At 35.9% G+C, this 23,606-nt stretch overlaps 1 protein-coding gene across 1 annotated transcript in view; it reads right to left on the reverse strand.

The window, feature by feature from the left end:
- Window positions 1-23,606, reverse strand: part of RAB21 (RAB21, member RAS oncogene family) — a 43,106-nt gene that overhangs the window by 13,929 nt on the left and 5,571 nt on the right. Inside the window, exons 2-6 of the mRNA XM_024576272.3 lie at window positions 15,675-15,734; window positions 14,793-14,900; window positions 11,705-11,768; window positions 2,549-2,603; window positions 1,924-2,012 (exon numbers count right to left, since the gene is read on the reverse strand). Of these exons, the coding sequence (XP_024432040.3) occupies window positions 1,924-2,012; window positions 2,549-2,603; window positions 11,705-11,768; window positions 14,793-14,900; window positions 15,675-15,734 (376 nt within the window). The remainder of the gene's footprint in view (window positions 1-1,923; window positions 2,013-2,548; window positions 2,604-11,704; window positions 11,769-14,792; window positions 14,901-15,674; window positions 15,735-23,606) is intronic.

A 23,606-nucleotide genomic window follows, 5' to 3' on the forward strand; every position in this document is an offset into this window, starting at 1 on the left:
TTTCCTCAACCTTTAAAATTCTCTATTTTTGTGTTCTTTATAATGTGTAAAGTGAATTATTTATATGTTCTTTATTTTATTTTTTATTGTTGTTCTATTACAGTTGTCCCAACTTTTCCACCTTTGCCCTCCTCCACTCAGCCCAACCCTCACTCCCAGTGTCAATCCCCACATCGTTGTCCTGGTCCCTAGGTCATTCACACTTGTTCTTTGACTAGTCCCTTCCCTTTCTTTTCACCATTTGTTCTTTATTTCTAAATAAACATATGGGGAATATTCAAAATTTTAAATAAAGACATGTGATTTAAACAGTTATAAGCCAGATCAAGAGCCTTGGTATTCGAAGTACGGTCTGAGGGAGGACCAGCATCATCACCACTTGGGTTAGAATGAGCAGCTCAGGCCCACATCAGACCCATTTTAACAAGGTCCCAAAGTGGTTAGTATGTACAGCAGTGCTTCTCAAATGTTAGTGTGCCTCATAATCATATGGAGGGATTGCTAAAACACAGATTCTGGGCACCATCTCCTGAGATTTTGATTCAGTAGGTTTGGGGTAGGGTCTCAAGTGATGCTGATGCTGCTGATCAGGGGACCTCACTTAGAAAATTACTCTAGAACAATTATGAATGACTTCTAGGTTTTCATAGAACTGAAATTTACTCCAAAGTTGTGTACATGTGCATTTTTCTTGAGAGAAAAACCAGTTTCATCAAATTCTCAAAAGTCTGATGTCTATAAATTCAAGGAATATAATTTGACAAAATCATTTCAATCCATTATTCCATAGACTTTGATTTTCCAAAGTATGGTATGTATTTTACTGGTGATATGAGAAATGACTTTCAGTTGTATATAAACAATCATTTTCCGCCCTGGCTGCTGTGAACCAAAGGGTCGCCCGCTCGATTCCCAGTCAGGGCACATGCCTGGGTTGCAGGCCAGGTCCCCAGTGGGGGCCACATGAGAGGCAACCACACATTGATGTTTCTCTCCCTCTCTCTCTCTCCCTCCTTTCCCCTCTCTCTAAAAATAAAATAAAATCTTTAAACAATCATTTTCCTTTCTCTATTTAAACAACTTTTTAATATGGAAAATTTCAAACATATATACAAAAGTAGAAAAAATAGCATAATGGAAGTCATATGTTCATCACATAATTTCGTCCATACCTGGCAAGCATCACTACCATTATTTTTAATCAAACCCCATACACATAAAATTATTCTAATGATGTGTAAAAGGTAGAAACTCTTTTCTTAAAGTATAACCACAACACTATAATTACATCTAAAAATTTTACAATAAAATTTTTAAAATTTACTTTTTTATTGAGGTAACATTATATAATAGCATTATATAAATTTTAGGCGTACATTATAATTCGATAGTCTATTGCATGCTCACCACCAAAAGCCTAGTTCCTATCGCTTACATATATCTGACCCCCTTTATCCATTTCACCCTCCCACAGTCCCTACAATTATTGAATGTCATCAAATATCCACTGAATGCTCATACAGTCCCAACTGTTTCACAAATGTTCTTTTTCACTACTTGCTCAAATCAGGATTCAGATAAGGTCCATCCACTGCAGCCAGTTGTTACATCTCTCGAATCTGTTTTAATCTGTATACCCCCCCTCCATTTTTACTGTTAATAGTTACGCATTTAGCACATATCATACGCATAAAATTTCATAGCCATTAATTACTGCTTGAAATAGGGCTAAAGTAGTTATTTGTAAGTAGATATTTATAAGAAATGAGTTAAAGAAAAAACATTAAGTAAATAAGAGTACTGGTAAATGTGACAAATCATCAATGTGATCATTAATGGAAAATGCAAAACATCATTTTAGAAATATTACCAATATTTTTTAAAAGAGCCGTTTCTAAACATACTAAATCTGAATATACCTACTTTTACAAAGGTCAAGAAAGAGTTCCTCAATTCCTTTGTTCTGCTTGGCTGATGTATGATAATGTTTTGCTCCCACAGATTCTGCATACCTTAAAAAACAAAAAAAATCAGTGATCGATGTACACAAATTTTTTCATGTTTTTGTCATAACTACTGTTTGAACTTTTCACAGTAGCAAATTTAGTAACTTATTATTAATTAACCCATTATTAATAAAATTAAGATTATATAACCACTTAACATCTCTATACATTAAACCAAATTTTAAATGAACACAAGTTAACAAGACTTTGGTTTTTGTAAGTTAATTTGGAACCCAAATATTTTTAAAGTTTTTGTGACACACTGACTATTTGATCATGATAGTTTCCTTCTGCATCAGTTTATACTTTTAACTGAAATCAAAGAGAGAAGTGAGAGTGGATTGTTTTTAAATATGGCCAATAGTCTGGAAATTACCAACGTTAACATGCTTCACTGAGTTCAACAGCTCAGTCTATATTAAGACATCTGAGAGATAATACCTCAACGGTAAGGCACACTGTGCAAAGAGAAAGACTTCTACTGTGGAGTGATTGTTGGATGGGGAGGGCAGTCGTGGGAGGGTGGCAGGGATAACACTTACAATTCTGCTTCTTGAATGGAAACATGTCTCTCCTTTTCCAAGTCTATTTTATTACCTAATTTGAAAAAGTAAACGCCAATCTTTAATATCAATTCATTTTTATAACAAAATTAAGCCAATTCTAAATATACAATTGCCACTTTAATCACCTGGAAAAAAAATACAAATCCCCATCAGATTTCTAAATGTCCTAAAATTATAAAGGTAACCCCTATGATAGGAGGTTTGATCATGGCTATCAAGGTGAATGCCTCAACCCCCCTCAAATAATGCATAGCATTCCTGAAGGGCAGTTAGTCTGTCAGAGAAAGTAACTTTTCCAAAGAGATGGGCACTATTCCTTGATTTAAGATATAACAGAGACTAAGATTCAGTAGGAAACTGAGGAATAAACCTATGTTTCTTAACCAAGTATAAACAGTACCAATCAACTTAGAGTCAATCAACAATTAAGCAAAGCCACCTAATAAGGTCCACAATAGTCCACAAAAATATATTAGGTTAGCCTCTGGACCCTAAGAATATTTTGGTTTCATAGATAATATAAACTGATTAAAGAAAGCATTAACTGTATGGCTTTTTAAGGACTTTACCACCACAGAGGAGAAAACTACACTCTTTCTTTTAAAAACATGAGATAACTTAATATATGCACATCATGACTGAGAGGGTATTATGCTAAGTGAAATACATCAAACAGAGAAAGACATATACCATATGATTTATTTCACTTAATGTGGAATCTAAAACACCAAATAAACAAAACAGAAACAAATGCACAGATACAGAGAAAAAAAATCAGTGATTGCTGGATGGGTGGGGAATTGGTGAGATTGGTGAAACAGTGGACGGGATTAAGATGTACCAATTGCCAGTTATAAAAACAGTCACAGGGATATAAAGTACAGCATTGGAAATATAGTCAATAATATTATAATAACTATATATGGTGTCAGATGGGTACTAGATTTATCGAGGTAATCACTTTATAAGTTATATAAATGCCTGCTTACTATGTTGTACAGCTGAAATTAATGTATTTTATGTCAATGGTAAGTGAAAAATAAAAAAATATAAAAGATGTACTCATCATGCAGACTTAAAATTACTAAAAATAAATGTAGCCCTCCTTAAACAAGGGAAACAGAGATGCTAATAAACAAATCATCAGAACAAAAGGGAAGAAACTGCAAAATGCAGATTCCTTATTAAATATAGGATAGATGTTAAGGTGAGTTGGCTAGATACACCAAGTGCTAAAGGTAATGGAAGTAACAGGTAGGAATGGGAAAAAATACCCTAAGGAAGGACACTTCAAACAAGTATTTTAATTTCTTCTATCATGACTTGAGGGGGAGGGAAAGGAAACCTTATAAATAAAGCTATTTTTGTTGGGACCTTAGAGAATCTAGAAGACAATTTCAGCTAGAGCACTGAAGTAAGCACCTAATGAAAAACAGAATGCCTAAAACTGAGAAGTATAAGCCTTGAGGTTCTGTATCTATGAAGGAGCTCAAATAATCTGAGCACCTAACTGTGAGCAGCTGCAATTAACTACTTGCCTCCACAGCCTAGGGATGAAGAGAGGGAGGGAAGTAGACTGTGCTAAAGCTCAGTAGGTACCAACAAATTCAGTAATGAACTCTTCCCTCTTTGACTAGTTATCTGTATACCTCAACAAGAAGATACATATTAGTTCTGATTTCCTACATTAAACTTTGCCAATAAAAATTTTCATTTGCTAAATATTATAGCCAATATATGTGAGTCACCAGAGGAAAGCTGTTTTATGTACACTATGAAGAATGCAAAAAGCACCACCTAGTGTCCAGTGGCTCCAACAAATAAAGGCACAATACTTTGCCTCTTCCACAGCAAGACCTTTCTTCCAATTAACTAAAATCATATGACTTTTTTCTTGGATCTCTTTGCCTCTTTTTTTCAAATTCCACCTGAATTATTAGCATCTATTTAAAAAAAGATGAGGACAGGGAGAGTAGACAATAACCATACTGTCTCCAATGATTACTTGGGGAAAATTATTAGTTTTATTATTTAATAACATTTTAAACTTAATGAACACTCCAGTTTTTAAAATAGCTATTTTAATAACCTATTATTTTATTTTATTTATTTTTCCAGCAACATGTCCTTTTTTTAATTGTTCTTTCACAGTTGTCCAAATGTTTCCCCCGGGTGTCTCTCTGCCATCCCGTAATTATTATTTAAAAAAAATTTTTGAAACCCCTCTATGAAATATTTCTTTGACAATCAGTATTCATAATGGATTGATTAAGCACAAATTAAGTCACAGAAACTGCAAGTTAGTGACAAATTTCTAAAGCTCAAAATCTTTTTAGTTCCTATACTCTTAAAAGCAGGACAGTTAAAGGATTAAGGCTTTAAGACTTGTATCTGTTTTAATACTGTGGTTCGGCTAACATAGAAAACTTCCTAATAGGCTTAAAATGCCTGAAAACAAGGATAACCAACCAGAGTAAGCACCTACTTGAAAGTATAGTACTAGAAAGATTAGGGAAAAAAATTGGCTGAAACTATTGGAAAGGAAGAAAAAAGCCACCCTATTATGAACAGTAAAAACTTTATCTTCTTTAAAAATACATATTTGAATTAGAACATGGAAGGGATATCCCTCCTGCTAAGAGCAGAGGGCCTAATAAAGAGCTAGAACCATATTTTGCTTAGATTGGATGGTGCCTGGCCTAGTAGTAAAAAACGGTCTTTCAAAAGCCTTTCTAAGTCTGAAGAAAAGCTGTTTGTAAGTCCAGGTTCATTTCATAACTATAAGAGTTTGGGAAAATTACTTAACCTCTCTTAGTCTCACTTTGCACAAATATAGCTAACAAACTTTGCAGGGCTGATGTGAAAATACTGTACAAGGCTTAGCATGTAGTACAAGTTCAATAAAGAATAGTTATTAGTATTAGCCATATTTATCACAGTGAATGATCAAATGGAAAATTAATCTTGTTATGAGAGAATTAAAGCCCGTAATAGATACTTTCTACCATCACCCTGCTGGCTTCATCTAGCTAACTTAGTTAATACAATGCTCTAGGAAATCTTCCCTTAACCCTCCACCCCCTCAACTTAGTAAGGTTTGCTTCTGTGCTGTCAGAGCCCTCTGTAGTACTCCACCTTCACAGCATTTATCATAATACATAATAGCTTGTTTTTCTCTCTCTCCCTACACAGTAAGCTTTGAGACGGCAAAGACATTATCTATTTTGTTTACTTATTCACTACACTATTCCTAAAGCCTGGTATATAGAAAACATTATATAGTATTGATTAAGGATATGGGCTTGAAGTAGCAGACAGATCTGAGTTAAAATCTCAGGTCTACCTCCAATTAGTCATGTACTTTGGAAAGTATCAAGCTCTCTAAGCCCATTTCCCTGTGTGTAAAATGGAAATGGCAACTTCCTTGCAGTGTTGTCTGGAGGCTTCAATGAAATAATAAATGTGTAATTCTTAGAAAAGTACCTGGCATGCAACAAACAGTAACTTAATAGTAATAAATATTTGTTTAACAAACATACAAATGTTAAGAGCAGACTAAAAGCAAAATATTATCAACTAGAGCAACCACTAACAGTACTAATCAACGGATTAATTAAAACCTAGAGGAAAAAAGTCTGCAGTGAAGTATGGGGTTCTCTATTAGTGGTTAACACATTATCAGAGGCTTAGATAAGGACCTAGAAGGCTCAGTATCTAATTTACACCCGAAAGCTAGCAGATTATACATCAATCACAAAGATTCAGAGACATAAGATAAGTTAGAATTCCTACACTTAGGCTTAAATAACTTAATTATATAAGAACAAGATGGGAAAAGCCTGAAGGAAGAGCAATACTTATGAAAAAGGAATTCAAATATTTGTTATCTGTAATCCAGGGGTGTCAAACTCATTTTCACCTGGGCCATATCAGCCTCACAGTTGCCTTCAAAGAGCCGAAATAATTTTAGGACTGTATAAATGTAACTACTCCTTAACTGTTAAGGAGTTGAAATTACTTCCGGCCCTTTGAAGGCAACTGCGAGGCTGATGGGGCCCCCAGTGAAAATGAGTTTGACACCCCTGCTGTAATCTACATAAAAGAGACACTGACTTGACATGGCTGACAAGTGTATACAATCTTGGGCAACACTGGTAGAAAGACAGTGTGAGGATTTTTTAAAAAAGAGAGCCATGTAAGTATACGCTGCTCAACAATGTTTGGATTCTCGTGTCCATTTCAAGGGTAGAAGACACAGAGATACACTTAAATAAACCTAGAAAAAAAATAATCAGGATGATGAGAATATCTGGAAGTTAGTCCAAATGAAAAAAGTTGAAGACCAAGAATTTAAGACTGTAGGTGAATTATCCAAGCTCCAAAGCTTCGAAAGGTTGTCTTATGTAAAGGGAAAGAAACAAATAATTGTCAAATGCCTTCTCTATGCAAGTGTTTACAAATCATTATTTCATCTTCAAAATAATCATGTGAAGAATTATTTTGAAGTTAATAATAAAACAAAACTATTATAAATAAAACTACCAGCAATAAAATACTGAACTACTACTGAGAATGAAATAAAAATCAATAGGTGAAAAAATAATGCAAATGTTCATCAATAGCAAAAGGATAAACTGTGGAATATTCATAGAATAAGGCATTAGCAAAGAGAATAAAATGAACTACAACTAAATACAAGAACATGGGGAAACCTCACAAACATAATGTAAAGTCAAAGAAACCACACAAAAGAGTTCATACTATATGATTACATTTATATAAAGTTCAAAACAAAACTAGTACATGCAGTAAAAAGCCAACATAGTGTTTGGTGGTAGGTGATAGTGAAAGGAAGGCAGCTGGGTAATGCTGGGATGAGAAAAAGCACAGGCAGGGCTTCTAAGGTACTGGTGATGAGGCTTTCTTAACTGAAATTTCCTTTTTGGGATAAATGGGCTGTCCAGATTCTCCAGACTCTGAATTACAACTAAAATTCTATTTAGTGTTTGCCAACAGGAAAGAAAAGAGAGTGTGAACTTTTTACATACTATACCAATCATTAATAAGAAGTACATAACAGTAAGTGAGAGCATTTGACCCTACTTGGGGTAGTAAGCTACCAGACACAATATTCCTGTATCTTCTTGTAATATGAACATGAGGAATATAAGCTTAATATTCATAAACTTATTTGCCCAGCTATGTTTTTTACATTATATTTTATTGTTTAGGCTGTTACAATTGTCCCAACTTTTCCCCTTTTGCCCTCCACGACCCAGCCCCCCCTCCTCAGGCAATTGCCACACTGTTGTCCATGTCCATGGGTCCTGCATATATGTTCTTTGGCTAGTCTATTCCCTATACTGTACTTTATATCCCCATGACTATTCAGTAACTACCAATTTGTACTTCTTAATCTCTTCCCCATTTTCATCCACCCCCCAGATCCCTCTCCCATCTGGCAACCATCAAAACATTCTCTGTACCTATGATTATCTTTATGTTCTGCATGTTTGATTTTTAGAATCAATTAATAGATATGTATTTATTGCCATTTTATTATTCATACGTTTGATCTTCAAGAAGACCTTTAACATTTCATATAATACTGGTATGGCGGTGATGAACACCTTTAGCTTTTTCTTGCCTGGAAAGCTCTTTATCTCTCCTTTGATTCTAAACAATAGCTTTGCTGATAATCTTGGTTGTAGGCCCTTGCTTTTCATCACTTTAAATTTTTCTTGCAAATCCCTTCTAGCCTGCAAAGTTTCTGTTGAGAAATCAGCTGACAGTCTTATAGGAGCTACCTTGTAGGTAACTGCTTTTCTCTTGCTGCTTTTAAGATTGTCTCTAACCTTTGGCATTTTAATTGATGTGTCTTGAAGTGGTCCTCTTTGGGTTCATCTTGTCTGGGACTCTTCTGTGCTTCCTGAACTTGTATGTCTATTTCCTTCACCAAGTTAGGGAAGTTTTCTGTCACTATTTTTTCAAATAGAGTTCTAATTTCTCGGTCTCCTTCTGGCACCCCCATGATGTGAATGTTGGTATACCTGTCCCAGAGGCTCCTATACTATCCTCATTTTTTGGATTTTTTTTTCTTGCTTTTTTTTTTTTTTTTTCCTTCTTCTTTCTATTCTAAATCACTGATTTGATTCTTGGCTTCATCTACTCTACTGTTGTTTCCCTGTAAATAGTTCTTTACTTCAATTACTGTATCCTTCGTGTCTGACTGGATCTTTTTTATGCTGTTTTATACCATTGTTTTGAACTCTGCATCTAGCAGATGCTTGTCTCCATTGTGTTTAGTTCTTTTTCTGGAGTTTTGATCTGTTCTTTCATTTGGGCCGTGTTTCTTTGTCTCCTCATTCTGGCAGCCTCCCTGTGTTTGTTTCTGTGTTTTAGGTAGAGCTGCTGTGTCTCCCAGATTTGGTAGAGTGGCCTAATGTAGTAGGTGTCCTGTAGAGTCAAGTGACACACCTCCCCTATTACCCTAGCTGGTCAAAGTGTGCCCAACTCATTTGGACTGTGTACGCATCTAGTTATAGTAGAGTCTTGACTGCTGTTGGCATAGCTAAGGTCAACCACTGACTGTTCTGTCCAGGATCACACAACACAGGCTACAAAGTGATCTGCAGATGGCTGCTACTTGTGCTGGGCTTGGAGGTCCCCGGGGGGGCCAAGCTGTGAACCAAGGCTAGACACTGACAGTGCCAGGCCTGGGGCAAGTGAGCAAGAGGTACGGAGGATGGGGGAAATGGGTGGCAAGAGGTATACGGGCTTGCTAAAGCCAGAAGCTGCTTATTTGAGAGAACATAGGAAAATCTGAAGCATAGGCCAAGATAAGCCATTCATATGAAAAAATCACTGTAAACAGCTTGGGTGGGCCTGAAAGCTGCGTGGGGCAGGGCCTCATCAAGAGGTTGGAGCAAACAGTGTGAGCTGGGTTGATGGAGTCTCAGATATGACACCCACCTGCAGGCTTTGTGGTTCGGTCGTGGGAGAGCTCAGGAAGGGAAAAGTGGCCTCTGCCAGCACTTGTGTGTGGGGGAAACCTGCCCCCCAGCGCTTGCCCTGATGCTGGACAATTCAGTTTTTCCCCATATGTCTCTGATGCCTTTCAATTTGCTACCCCACACTGGAGCTCAGAGGGAGTGAGTCCAAGTAGTCTTTGCATGGGCCCTTGAAGAGGAACTGCCTGGGACTCCAGAAGTTTCTGTCTTCCACAGCTTCAATCCCTACTAGTTTTTACAGCCGTAAGTTATGGAGATTTATTTTCCTGGCACTGGAACCCTGGTCTGGAAAGGCTAGTGTGGGGCTGTGACCCCTCGCTCCTGAGATATCCCTCATGATTTTTCTAATACATTTATAAATATTTTATTTATTTATTTTTAGAGAGAGCGAAAGGGAGGGAGGAAAAAAAGAGGCAGAGCAACATTGACTGTTTGCTTCTTGGATGAGCCCTGGCCGGGGACTGAATCTGCAACCCAGGCATGTGCTCTCACCAGGAATTGAACCAACAACGCCTTGCTCTGTGGAAAGACGCCCAACGAATTGAGCCACACAGGTCAGGGTTCCCTCTTGATTTTTTATCCACTGTGCATGGGTGTAAGACCAGCCTATTCTGTGCCCCCACCCCTCCTACCAGTCCCGATGTGGTTTCTTCTTTAATTCCATAGTTGTAGGAGTTCCGTTCAGCTCGATTTCTAATGGTTCTGAATAATGGTTGTTCTATAGTTTAGTTGTAATTCTGATGTGGTTGTATGAGGAGGCAAGCTGTGTTTACCAATGCTGCCATCTTAACTGGAAGTCTAACTCCCTGCTATTTTTTTTAAATGTTACATTGTAACCCTAGTCAAGTAACGAACTCTTGAGGGTTCTTTGAGTATATGTTAGTCATTTGTTTCTCTGTTCTGAGGGATATCCAGAATATCAAATTCTCAAATATCCAGTTGTTCACTCATTGTAGCCACTTCTACTTGCAGTAAGTCCCACATACCACACAAAGCCACACCAAACTCACTAATGACTAGCTACAACTGTGGCCCCAAACTCCTATATAGCGTACTACCTCAGTACTCTGTTCTGATATATTCCTGCCATCTAGCCTAACTTGCAGCATCTAGACTAAAAACCAGGCCTCCTTGCACTCTCACCCCAGACCTACACTCTGATCTGGAACTGTAAAGTTTACCAATCATTTAATGGTGACAGATTGCGTGAAATGTAAGCTCAAATTAAAAACAAAAATTCTTAAGGCTAAAAGCAGGATTTCCCCACACTGACCATTCCATTCTACATCCCTCACTAGAACTCCCTGGTTTCTCACAGGCCATGCTTACTGTATCAGTCATGTAAAAAGGAAGAAAGAAAACAGCATGAGGTTACTCAACATAAGGATTAGTAACATAAGCATAGGACTCAGATAGGATTCAATTTGCATCCCATCTCTGATACCTGCCTGATATTGGTCAAGCTAGCGTACCTCCAGGGCTCAGCTTCCTCTATAAAGCGCTCAGAGGGTAATGAGGATTACACAAGATAAGGTCTACTGAATACACAGCACAATGTCTGGTACACTTTATTGCTCAATAATTACTTGTTATATCATAGAAATAATAGTATCTAAAGAAAAAAGGGAACCAAAGAGAAATTCCAGAACTCCAAGAGAGAGTTGTAGAGTTCCATTATTTTACCCATTAAGAACATCCCTCCACTATAGTATCATGATTTACTCATACCCTTGGAGTCAAATTTGTCCTTAACCCAAAAATTATATATTTTAATGTACAGAACAAGAATACTAGTGTAAGTCATTGGTTTTAATTTTAGTTCCTGAACATTTTTTCTAAATAAAATCTTATGGTGAAATCTAAAAGTCAAATTGAAGCAAGGCTAGGGACTTAAATAAAGCCTTAAATGTTTAGCTTCCCACTTGCTCCCCAAGGCATTCCTTGAGGTACAGTTGAAGCTTCTAAAAGAGTACTTCCAAATACTAAATTATTCTAAAATATTATTAATTAAAATGACATTCTTCTTTTCTCATATAATTTTAAAATGGGAGTTACTGGTTTACTATTCTTTTATAAAGAATTAAGAAAGTACAAAGGAGATTTAAAAAGTAATCATGCTTACCAACTATACATAAACAGATTTCATTTCCCAACATTTTCCGTAATTCTTTGACCCAGTTTTTTACCTGTGTATACAAAAGAGTTAATGTTAAAACAAATTCTGTTACAAGACTACCAATGCAACACCCCAAAATTCAATCAGTATTGTTGAAATACCTCAAAATTTGGCTAACGGCTCATATATTTAGTTGTTACCAGGAATGACGCACTATTAAGATCACTTATTTCCAGATTACATTGCAAACAACACACATACATCCAACGGAAATATTTCTCTGTATCCATATACAGGTACAGAGAAAATTACCTCTAATTACAAATTTTCATAAATCTTCCATAGATTCAAGCAAAGCTATTCACCAGAACAAAAGCATGTCAACTCCAGCCTCAGATAATAGCTACTTGTATAGAGTCACTTTGGACTTAAGAACACACAAACTTAACCCAACTGATTCTGAAATAAAGGACACAGGAGCTTCTGTATCACACACTTACAGGAAAAACTATGTATGGGCACCAAAAAGACTGGCAAAACCAATTTTCATCCTTTAGTATATGACAAGTATTTCCAATCTTGGCACTACTGATATTTTGGCTCAGATAATTCTCTGCTCTAAGGGCCTGTCCTGTACAATACATGATGTGTAGCAGCATTCCTGGCCTCCTGACCACTAGATACCAGTACCATCCTTCAGTTGTGACAACCAAAGACGTCTCTAGACATTGCCGCTCCCTCCTGCACAACCACTGGTATACAACTACTCCAGAAACGAACTGATACTTCACTATGGATGAAGCACAGCAGTAGGTACAGTTGAGAGTAAACTAGAATTAAATTTAATCTTTTGGAACTCATGCTTTTAAAAATATTGACTAGAATAAAACAGGACAAAAAACAAACCTGGATACCCTCCTTTCATTTTTTTGTAATAGAATTTATTCTGTATGCAATCAAATTACACAGAACTTACATACCTTCCTAAAACACACCCACCTATAAGTTACAAAAATTACATTAGATATGTGAGTAAGTACTGACTGTGTATTTGGTTCAATGATACAAACGTAACAGGTCTACATTCCTGTTCTCTGCAAAAATGTAGAGGAAGTAACTCTGTAGTAAACCCAAAATCTTTATAAAAGCAAAGGTAATCAGTATCACCACCTTATCTTTGTAATCACATTGAAGCAGTTTTCTCAGGATAGCCCCATCTTTTTGTTTCATTCACATGTGTATAAAGTTTTCAGAAAAGCATTTAACTTGCATCCCTAGTTGATTTCACATAAGAAAAATTTAATAGTGTTGATATAAAATGATGTATTACTCTACGCTCTATGCATATAGTATCACACCTACTAAATCTGAAGAGTTAAAGAAAATGTGTTATTCACCTCCAGTAAGATCCCCGTCCACATGCACCCTGCTCATTATGGCCTACATTCTGTGGTGAGTTAAGGATGGTCACGAATTCTTTGCCAATCCTCCTATCAAGAGGTACAATCTATTTCCCCTCCCTTTGAATCTGGGCTGGCCTTGTAACTTGTTTTGGCCAAGAGAAAGTGGCAGCAGTAACGCTATGCCACTTCCAGATCTCAGCCATAAGAAGGCCTGGCAGCTATACTTTTGGGATCCAGTTGGCACATAAGAAACTTAGGCTAGCCCTGGCTGGTGTGGCTCTATGGATTGAGTGCTGGTCTGAGGATCAAAGGGTTGCTGGTTTGATTTCCAGTCAGGTCACATGCCTCGGTTGCAGGCCAGGTCCCCAGTAGGGGCAGCACCAGAGGCAACCACACACTGATGTTTCTCTCCCTCTCTTTCTCCCTCCATTTTCCTCTCTAAAAATAAATAAGTAAAATCTTAAATAAAAAGAAGCTTAGACTAGAATATGGAATAATGAGAGAGCATGTGGAGAGAGTACCAGAAGATGAGACACCAGATGGAGTGAGAAATCATATGGAGAACCAGGCTGCCTTGGATGGTCCCCACCCAGCCAAACTCCCAGTTCAATGCAGCTGCATGAGTGACTCTGCTGACATCAGATGGAGCAGAGGACCCACAAAATCATGAGAAATAATAAATTTAAACCACAAGTTTTGGAGGTTTTGTTACATAGCAAGAGATAAGTGGTCACTTTTCAACCTACAAGACTCAACTTTCTCTTAATAAAATATCTAAACGATTTTTTTAGAGAGGCAGGAGGGGATAACAGGTAGCACCAAATAGCGGCCCCAAAATAACTTTTTAAAAATATCATTAAATCTACAAGCTGTTCCATTTTTCTACTCCTTGAAATAAGTTTTTCCACAAGTCATTCATAATCCAAGGACTAACATATATATATACTTTATCAGTTAAATACTGGGAAATAAATTAAAAAAAAAAAAACTAGAAAGGCAAGCAATTTCAACATAGACACAATTATAACTCGTGGCAACATAAGTTTTTGCCTTGGAAATTACCCCTTTCAGTTACACACCCTTGACAAATTCCAAAGGGTCTTTCAGAGGAAAGGTCAAATGAGTAATCAGCCATTATCCTAATGGTTATGACAATTCAGAGATACGTTTAATGGTAACTCATTTTTGGTTCCAATCAACTTAAAAAACTCTGTGTTTTGGTGTATGTATAAAGAGGGGTAAAAAAATGGGAGGAACTTTAAAATAAACACCTTTTTATATTATCCTCTAGAAAATTCAGTGAAGAGAAAGAGCTTAAATTTGATTTAGTTCTCCTTTTTTTCCCCTCACAATTAGGAAGCTTGTGCAACCATAACAAGACTTCAGGTGTCTAGCATGTATGTAATCAAAGAAATGTATGATTTTTCTTTATCAGGGAGGAAAAAAAGCCCCTATATTTTTCAGAAGTTTTACTTCAGAGTATTCCCTTTCCTAATATGTAAGAAAGTCAGGTAATAAACTATTCATATGGTTAACATGAATACTCCATTAAAAATTATCAGTGGTCACCATTTATACACAAACTATACCTTTACAATCAAGAATAATCACATTAGTAAACAAATGCAGGTAATGGAAACTTGAAAAACCAGTGTTCTACTAAGTCATCTACCCATAAGTAAATAAAATACCTTCTGAAAAGAATCTTCATCTGTTATATCATAAACTAAAATAGCTCCATTTGAATCTCTGTAGTAAATTGGGCCCAATGCATGGAATCTCTCTTGACCTGCTGTATCCTAAATAAAACAACAAATGCTTATTAGATGAGAAGGAAAAAGACATCTGCAATTGCAACTACAGTAAACTTTTGACTAAAAGTTCATGACCACTAAAAGTAGGGCAGAAAGGTACAGACAAAACACACAAAGAAACAAAGCAGGTTACCAAAATGTTTAAAAGTCAAGTTATAATGAATATTTAATGTTTTACTGTTATACAAAGTTTACGTTTCCCCTCCCAACCATCCTCCTCTCCAGCAATCTTTCCACCCCCACTAAAAAAACAGTTCAGTTATTTGCGGGTCAGAATGGCCAAGATGGCATTATAAGCCAGGAATAGGGTTGGCCCTAAATTTAGGCTCCCACAGAGGGAACAGACGAGGAAAGAGAGCATGCACCAGGACCACCTGCTAACTGCTATGCTACTGCATTACCCTCGCTCTACTCTCCATTAGCCACTCCCTCAGAAGACTGGGACAGAGACACGAGAAATAAAGGCCAAGCTGCTGTCCACCCACCCTGTCCTTTCCCTTCTCTGACATGAATTCCTCTGAGTTAATCCTCACCCAGCTGAAAAGTTATTATAGAAATATTCATGTATATAACTGTATTCAAGGTACAATTATTGGCCATCTTTTAAAAAAAAAAGTTACTAAAAGAAGTTTGGGCTAATCTTCAGTTAATTTAAAAGAAAACCCAAATTTTCAAATTACTATTCCTTGAGCCAATTAGTTATTAGAGTACCAAGAACAGTAGAGACCTTAACTCATACAGTTGAAAAGGTTAACTTACCCATATAGCAAGGTTTACTCTTTTCCCACCAATATTTAACTTCTTTGTTAAGAATGATGCCTAAGACAAGAGAGATATACATTAAAAATGTTTCATATAAAATAATGTTTCTTATCTTAACAACTATAGATAAATACATCATCTCAATATAAAACTCAAGTTATCTGGGAGAAAAAGTTATCACTGAGTTTTTATTAATGACTAAACAATTTCAAGGAAGACATTACATTATAACCTAGTGTAAGAAAAACATACTTGTTTCATGAACACATTATGAAAAATAAAAAGAAAATTAGTAATAAAATAATTTTTCTTAGTTTTCCCCATAAAAAATTGTTACAGCATTGAATTTGATTCCACCTTAACTACTCAATAGATAAAGAATCTAAGAGATTTCTAAAATGAGATCAAAGAAATGTTTACTGGTAATTTACTTAACTGTATGAATACCAGTATTATTTTAAAATGTTCCTGCAATTATTTTATAATTCAACTATTTCATCTATATCTAATAATCTTCCTAGGTTTGAATGTCACAGAAATGAAAACAAATAGTTCCAGCCTTCATGGAGCATATAGTGTATTGCAGAAATAAAAATGTGGAGAGAATTGTAATACCATATTGTTAAAATGAAGGGTCTTGACAAGTATACTTTAGGAGGGGCTAAGAAAGGAAATATAAAGCCTGCCTGGATGAGTCCAAGACAGTGTAAGAGAAAAGGTGATGATCCTCACTTTCCTCGTAGTACCGGTTTTCCTGGCAGATGGGTGAAACCACTGAAGCCTGAAAAACACAGCTCCCCACTCCCTGGGGAACTCCAAATCGTGAGGTCATTGCCAGACTAACTGACCTTACAATTTGAGATGAGACTACATATATAGGCAAATGTTGAATGAATAAAAAAAGTCCTTCAATTCCTTGTATAGAAGTATGGACTTTACCTTGTGTTCTTAAATAGAACCTATTCTAACATACTAGATGTGTATTTATTTAAATGTATACTACAGTCAGTCATAATTGGAAAATGCTGCATATTGCTCTGCGTCCCCTTTGTACATGCACAATGCAAATTAGCACACTAGGATTCTTGCTGCCAAAATGAAGGCTGACTAACTGCATTTTTACAAGCATTCCCCAAACTCATCTGACCTCTTGATCCCTAGAGAAATACCTAATTTGTCCTAAGGAATATATGTTAAGAAATAATACTGTTGACAATGGAGACTCACTGAAGGGTTTTTAAGCAGTGGGGAAGTATAAAATCTATACTTTATGAGAATGACTTTGGGATAGGAGGGAAGGTTGGACTGGAAAGGACGGGAACAGAACTGGGACAGTGGAGGCTGTTACAAAGCTGTAGGGAAACAAATGTCTTGAACTAAGTCTATAAAGACAGAAAAGAGAGAACAGAATCAAGAGTAACTGAAGAAACAAAATCAGAATCCCAAGTCAGTTGACATGTTTAAAAGGAAATAGAGAGCCAAGTTCAAAGCTATGCAGAGATGGTCACATATAGTTATATCTATATAGAAGAAACTGCAGTCCTGGCTGGTGTTGCTCAGTGGATTGTGCACTGGCCTGCAAACCAAATGGTCAACCACTCGATTCCTAGTCAGGGCACATGCCTGGGTTGTGGGCCGGGTGCGAGAGGCAACCACACAACACACTGATGTTTCTCTCCCTCTTTTCTCCCTCCCTTCCCTTCTCTAAAAATAAATAAATAAAATCTTTAAACAGAGGAAGAAATTGCAGAGAAAAAGGTAGAACAAATGAAAGTTAGGATGGTGAATTATTACTGAAAGAGAAGGCACCTACATTTCAGTAGGGACTTTCTGCTGTATGCATACAAAGGAAAATTAACACTAAGAAAAAATTTAGTGATTAAGGAATCCACAGACAGATATAAATGGCAGAGCTGAGATCAAGTTCAGGAATGGCTGCCTTAAAGGCCCTAACCACACTACCCAAGACATTTTATTAAATGAAACAATAAAGGTTATACAGAAAAGGTGCAAAATAAATTAAATGGCAAAATAATGAAAAAAAATAACTTAGAAAACGAGAAGACCAAATATGTGTTATGACAATAAATGAGAACAAAAGGACTTTTTCAATTCATTGCAGCATTGGGGCTAAGAATACAAACTTTGAACCAGAACTAGTATTTGAATCTCAGCTTTGCCACTTATATTAGTTGTGTAATTTATTTGAACTCAACCATTTTCATGGTTTCAATATGAATGCTATAGAAAGAAATTCAAGATCTGAATCCTATCTAAGTATTTATGTAGGTCAACTTAAATGCCTTTCAAACATATTTAAAGTTAAGCGGATCTTCTCTCCAAAACCGGCTTTCCATTACAACTTTAGTATTTTGACCCCATTCTCCAAGTCACTGAGGTTTCAAATCTTAGCAAAACCATCCCTGAATATTCTCTTTCCCTTGTCATTCCATATTTCCCCCCAAACTACCAAACTTTGTGTTCATATTTCCTCTGGCGATCTATGACCACCAGTCTCATTATTATGTTCTGGTATAAATACTTTTGGTCTGACCTCACTCTAGCCTACATGCCAAATTATCTTCCTAAAGTATCCATGACTTTAAAAAATCTTATCATAACTTGTAACAGGGGTCTATAATTTTTTTTCTGGAAGTATGCTTGAACTACATCCCTACTGGTTTTCCTGGAAGTATGCTTGAACTACATCCCTACTGGCAGCTAATATACAGTAATTTGTTATGTGTTTTGTAGGGATTTTTCAGCAGAGAGGAGTGAATTTCTACCATTCCCTCTGAAACTCACTGCCACTCTTCCATGGGGAGTTTAAGGGACATAATTAAGTCTCTCCTAAGAAATCATGAATATACAAAACAATTTTATGGAAAGAGTGCTCATCACAGTATTTATTAATTATAAAATTAAAAATCATGAAATAAATGTTCATCAATAGGCAATTTAAAATATATATATATATAGCCCATTTATACAGTGGAATAATAGTCATTTCTACTACTGCTAATACTAGCTAACAGTTACAGAATTCTTGCCCTCTGCCAAGTACTATGCTAAAGCACTTTTTTACAAAAATCATTCAGCTTCTCCTTTATAAAAGTTAGGGAGCCCTAATCTACAAATAAAAATCTCAAAGCCTTATTTTTTATTCCAAGGACCTTCACAATCTGTCCACACCTATCTTCCTAAAATAGCTTCCAGTATTTCTTCACTTAACTCTCCAACTTATTTGGTCTGTATACAATCCCTCCAATTCTGTTTGTTCATTAAATTCCCCTCTAATATGCGCCTATTCTTTCTGCTCTATCTGCATTATATATATCCAAGTTCTGTTCTGACATATACTCTTCTTGCTTGAATTTTTAAGTTTCTTATACCATCTATACAACCCACACAGACTTTCTCTATCCTGAAGAATTTTACAGACTCTAACATTGTACTATACAGCATATAATGCCTTATATTGTAGTTACCTTTTCATAAGTATAAATATTGTTAACTAGATTACATATTACTAATTTAACACTTTCACAGTGTGTACAATAAAATGGGCAGTGTTCTAAGACCTTTAAAATATTAACTCAATTCTCATAACACCTTATGAATTATTTATTACCCAAATATTATAGACGTGGAAACTGAGATACAGGAAGGGTAAGTAAGTGTCTTGCCCAAGTCACAGAAGCGTTAGAGTGGGATTTCAAATTCAGGAGTCTGACTTCAAAAAGAACTCAGAGCCTCTATGCTACGGTACCTCCCAGACTGACACAAGGGCTAACACTTCTCTAGTGACAGGGGCAGGGAGAATGGCACCAACACCTACACACATGAAAATCGGCACATAACTTTAGACTCCCTGAAAAACTTAACTACTAATAGCCTACTGTTGACTGGAAGAAGCCTTACCAGTAACATAAAGTTGATTAACACATATTTTGTATGTTACATGTATTATATATTGAATTTTTATAATAAAATAAACCAGAGAAAAGAAAATGTTAAGAAAAATCATTAAGAGAAAATAAATTTACAGTACTATACATATTTATTTTTAAAAATCTACACATATGTGGCCCCGCGCAGTTCAAATCTATGTTGTTTAAGGGCCAAATGTATTGTTACTGAGGTAAACACATGTACAATATGCCTGGGTAAATCGATGGAGGTAAAAGATCTCTTTTCTATCTCTATAAAAGAGATATGTTACTAAAAGTTCCTTTAAAAACCAAATTATTTTAACTCAAACAACTAATACACTAGTAAAGCACATTATCAAAGGTTCCCTATTAAAGCTTTTCCCCTTCATAATGAAAAATGTAAGTACCACTCAATGAAAAAATTCCTTCTGTAACATAAATCTGATTTTACATACATCCTAAGTTTTTAATATTTTGTTTTCTTGAAGAACATATATCTACTTTTAAAAACAAATATATTTGAGAATAAAATTGAAAAGATTTTATGTAACAGCAAACAATCAAAAGGCTGAAATTTGTCTTACTTTTTTTAATCACTTCTATGAGGCGTATTTAATTTGCCCAGACTACTAATACCACTTGTGATAATAATAGTTACTCTGGGGCAGTTGTACTGAGAGTTGGAGAAGGGAGTGATCATGGACTTCACTCCCAAGAAAACTGCTCATATGCACACAGCAAAACAATTTTCACACACTTTCCAAAGAGATTTATAAATCCCTGGGAACATCTCAGTGAAGAACTCCAGTGCAGAAGAGGGAGGGAAGAGAAAAGTGACATAAAACAATACCAATTCAAAAAAGTCTAGCAATATATGAAAAAAAATTATACATATTATTTGCCAAGTACTGTCTTTGGGCTTCCTCATTTAATCTTTATAACAATCCTCTGAAGTAAGTAATTAATTATCCCCATTTTACAGTTGTGAACTTGAGATTTAAAGAATACAGTGACACCCAAGGTCAGACAACTCAGTCAGGTGCTACCGTGGATGGAAGCTTGTCTGACTTCAGTGCTTTTTCCACTGCTCAAAGCTGCCTGTTTTAGAACATACACATGCATTCTTAACCAGGTACTCCTGTACTTGGACACTAAGTGGTTCTGGATACCAATTCACCTCCCAAACTATTCTTAGGGTAGGCACAAAGTAAGGAGGATCAAAGTAATGGTACATTTCCCACCTCACTCCTCCAAACCCTGAGTTACAGCTCCACTACTTCCAATTCCAATTATGTCATCTTCCAAACCTTAGGCGTATTAACAAAATTAACAATCCTATTAGCTCAGGCTGCCATGTCATTTGCACCTATACTTATTTTGCCCAAATTCTTACCTGAAATTATAATGGATAATATTTTTAAATCTCGACTTTAGAACTACAATAGGCTCTAACTGGTGTGGCTCAGTTGGTTGGGCATTGTTACACAAAGCAAAAGGCTGCTAGTTCGATTCCTGGTTAAGGCACATGCCTGGGTTGCAAGTTTGGCCCCCAGTCAGGTCTCTTATAAGATCAACCAATCAGATTGATGTTTTCCTCACACTGATGTTTCTCTCTCTCTATCCCTCCCTTCCCCCTACTCTAAAAATAAATAAATAAAATCTTTTAAAAAATAGGATTATAATAAATAAGTAATAGGAACAAATTATATCTGCCAAACAAAAAGTCTTTTCATAACTTCTTTAATCAATTTTTGATTGTTTTACTGTGGACAAATACTTTCCTCTCTATTATCGTTTAAATTCAACAGACTTTCATTAATGTGTGTGTGTGTCTGTGTAACTGAATGGTTACATTAATTTTTGCTATAATCACTACCACTGTTTCAGGCTTAAGTATTATATTTAAAATATCTATTACCACTTCCAGACTTAAGTCATGAAAGGATTCAGGCAGATAATTTATAAGTTAGTCCTTTGTAGCAAGGCAATAAAAATTAGCTATCAGAAAACTAAGCTACATTGCTACAATGGCAGTCATATTATATAAGTGTAACAAATTAATGTTGTACACCTTAAATTTACAGTTATATGTCAAATATATTTTAATTTTTTAAAAATGAAAACTAAGCTGAGGGCTTGAACACCTCAACATTTCTTGTCCTTAAGTTTCTAAAAAGAGGTATTATAATCAGTTTAGAGTCCAAGCAAATACCTTGCAAAGGGGGGTCAGTAACTCACTTCTAAGGAATAGTTCAAAATACAAAACAGAAAATGGCAGTCAAATATGGGATACTTATAGATTAGAAATTCAAAGTCATAATTCTGAAAAACTCTTCTTTAAAAATCACCCACCCTTTTATAGCCCAGATGTTTCTAGTAATATACTGAAGAGGAAAAAGGCTTCAACTATTTTATTTTATAAAGATAATATAGGTGAATTGACTGAATCAACAGATGTGGCTTCAAGAACTAGTTGGAAGATATTTCAGACATTCAAACATTAATCTTACAAACAAGGAAACAGATTCTTACACCAGAGACTATGATGCCAAGTGCAAAACCAACTGCTAAAACCTGAATGCCAAGCATTGCCCAGGAGGTTAAGGTATATAGAGGGGAAAAAGTAGACTTAGCTTAAGAAAAAATGGCACACCATTACTAATTGTGGGACCTTGGTAATTTAATCCAAATCTTAGTTTCCTCATTTGCCAAACTGTCAGGAAACCATCTGCCCAGCCAACCTTATAGCACGGCTTTGCTAACTAAATAACAGGCACCTATCCTACACTTCAGGAGGCAGATGGGTGGAATTCCAGTCAGAATTCTAAAAAGGAAAATGATAGAGGCATTTAAATTAGAGTTCATAATTTAAAATGCCCTCAATAAGGGAAAAAAGAAGGCGCACCTAAAAAGAAAGTGATCACTCAAGAGTACAGATATAGAGACATTATCTATCAAAGACCAGAGATAGCTATAATCGAAGTGGCACAAACATTTAAGAATACATAAAGTCAAGAAAGCTAACAGTTAAAGTACCTTACTCATCTTTATATTCCCCAGCCAGCACAATGTTTGATATATAACAGGTACTAAATAAACAATTCTTGAATTTAATTGCTGAGGTTCAGCAGTATTGTTTTAATAAACTCTAGAGAAAAGGCAGTCACTCCCTCACTCCAATTGTCTTTCTTGCCTCTGTCAATTTTATCAAAGCCCCAAATCCACAGGGGAAAACCACATAAGAGAGCTGGTGGACTCTATATAAAATTAGCTTCCTGGGCGAGGTAAAGGATTTTGAATTCTCAGACAGCTCACCTACAAGATTACTTTGTAGTTATTAGTAACCTAAGAGGAGCTCTGCAAAAAGGGATCAGTACTAAAGCACCAAAGTATGGCAAATGTCACAATTTTCAAAAAGGAAGTGAATTTCCAGAAATATCAATCCCAGCAGAAATGTCAACTCTAGAATGAATAATAAATATATATGTAATTATATAATATATAAACAATTTTATTTTTTAAAAAGATATTTTTATCCTCACCCAAGAACATTTTTTTATTGCTTTCAGAGAGAGGAAGGGAGAGAAACACTGATGTGAGAAACATCGATTGGTCGCCTTCTCCTAAGAACCGCAACCAGGAATCAGACTAGGTACCCCAACCTGGGTACATGCCCTGACCAGGAATCGAATCTGTGACCCTTTGGTCTACAGGATGATGCTGCAACCAACTGAGCCATGCCAGCCAGGGCTAAACAATTTTAAAATGTAGCTATCCCTTAGAGGAAGCATGGGTTCTGAAAATCATTCATTTCAAATTAATTCCATTACTTTTTTTTGACAGAGTTACTATGAAAGAATCCAACACAAATTAAGCACCACTTATTTATTCAACAACAAACATTTATTAAACAAACATGCACCAGGCACTGTGCTAGTAGCTTTACATATGATGGCTCTCTATTTAATCCACATAAAAATCCTATGAGTGAGATTCT

This window comes from Desmodus rotundus, chromosome 3 (assembly GCF_022682495.2).
Source record: "Desmodus rotundus isolate HL8 chromosome 3, HLdesRot8A.1, whole genome shotgun sequence".
Lineage (NCBI taxonomy): Eukaryota > Metazoa > Chordata > Mammalia > Chiroptera > Phyllostomidae > Desmodus > Desmodus rotundus.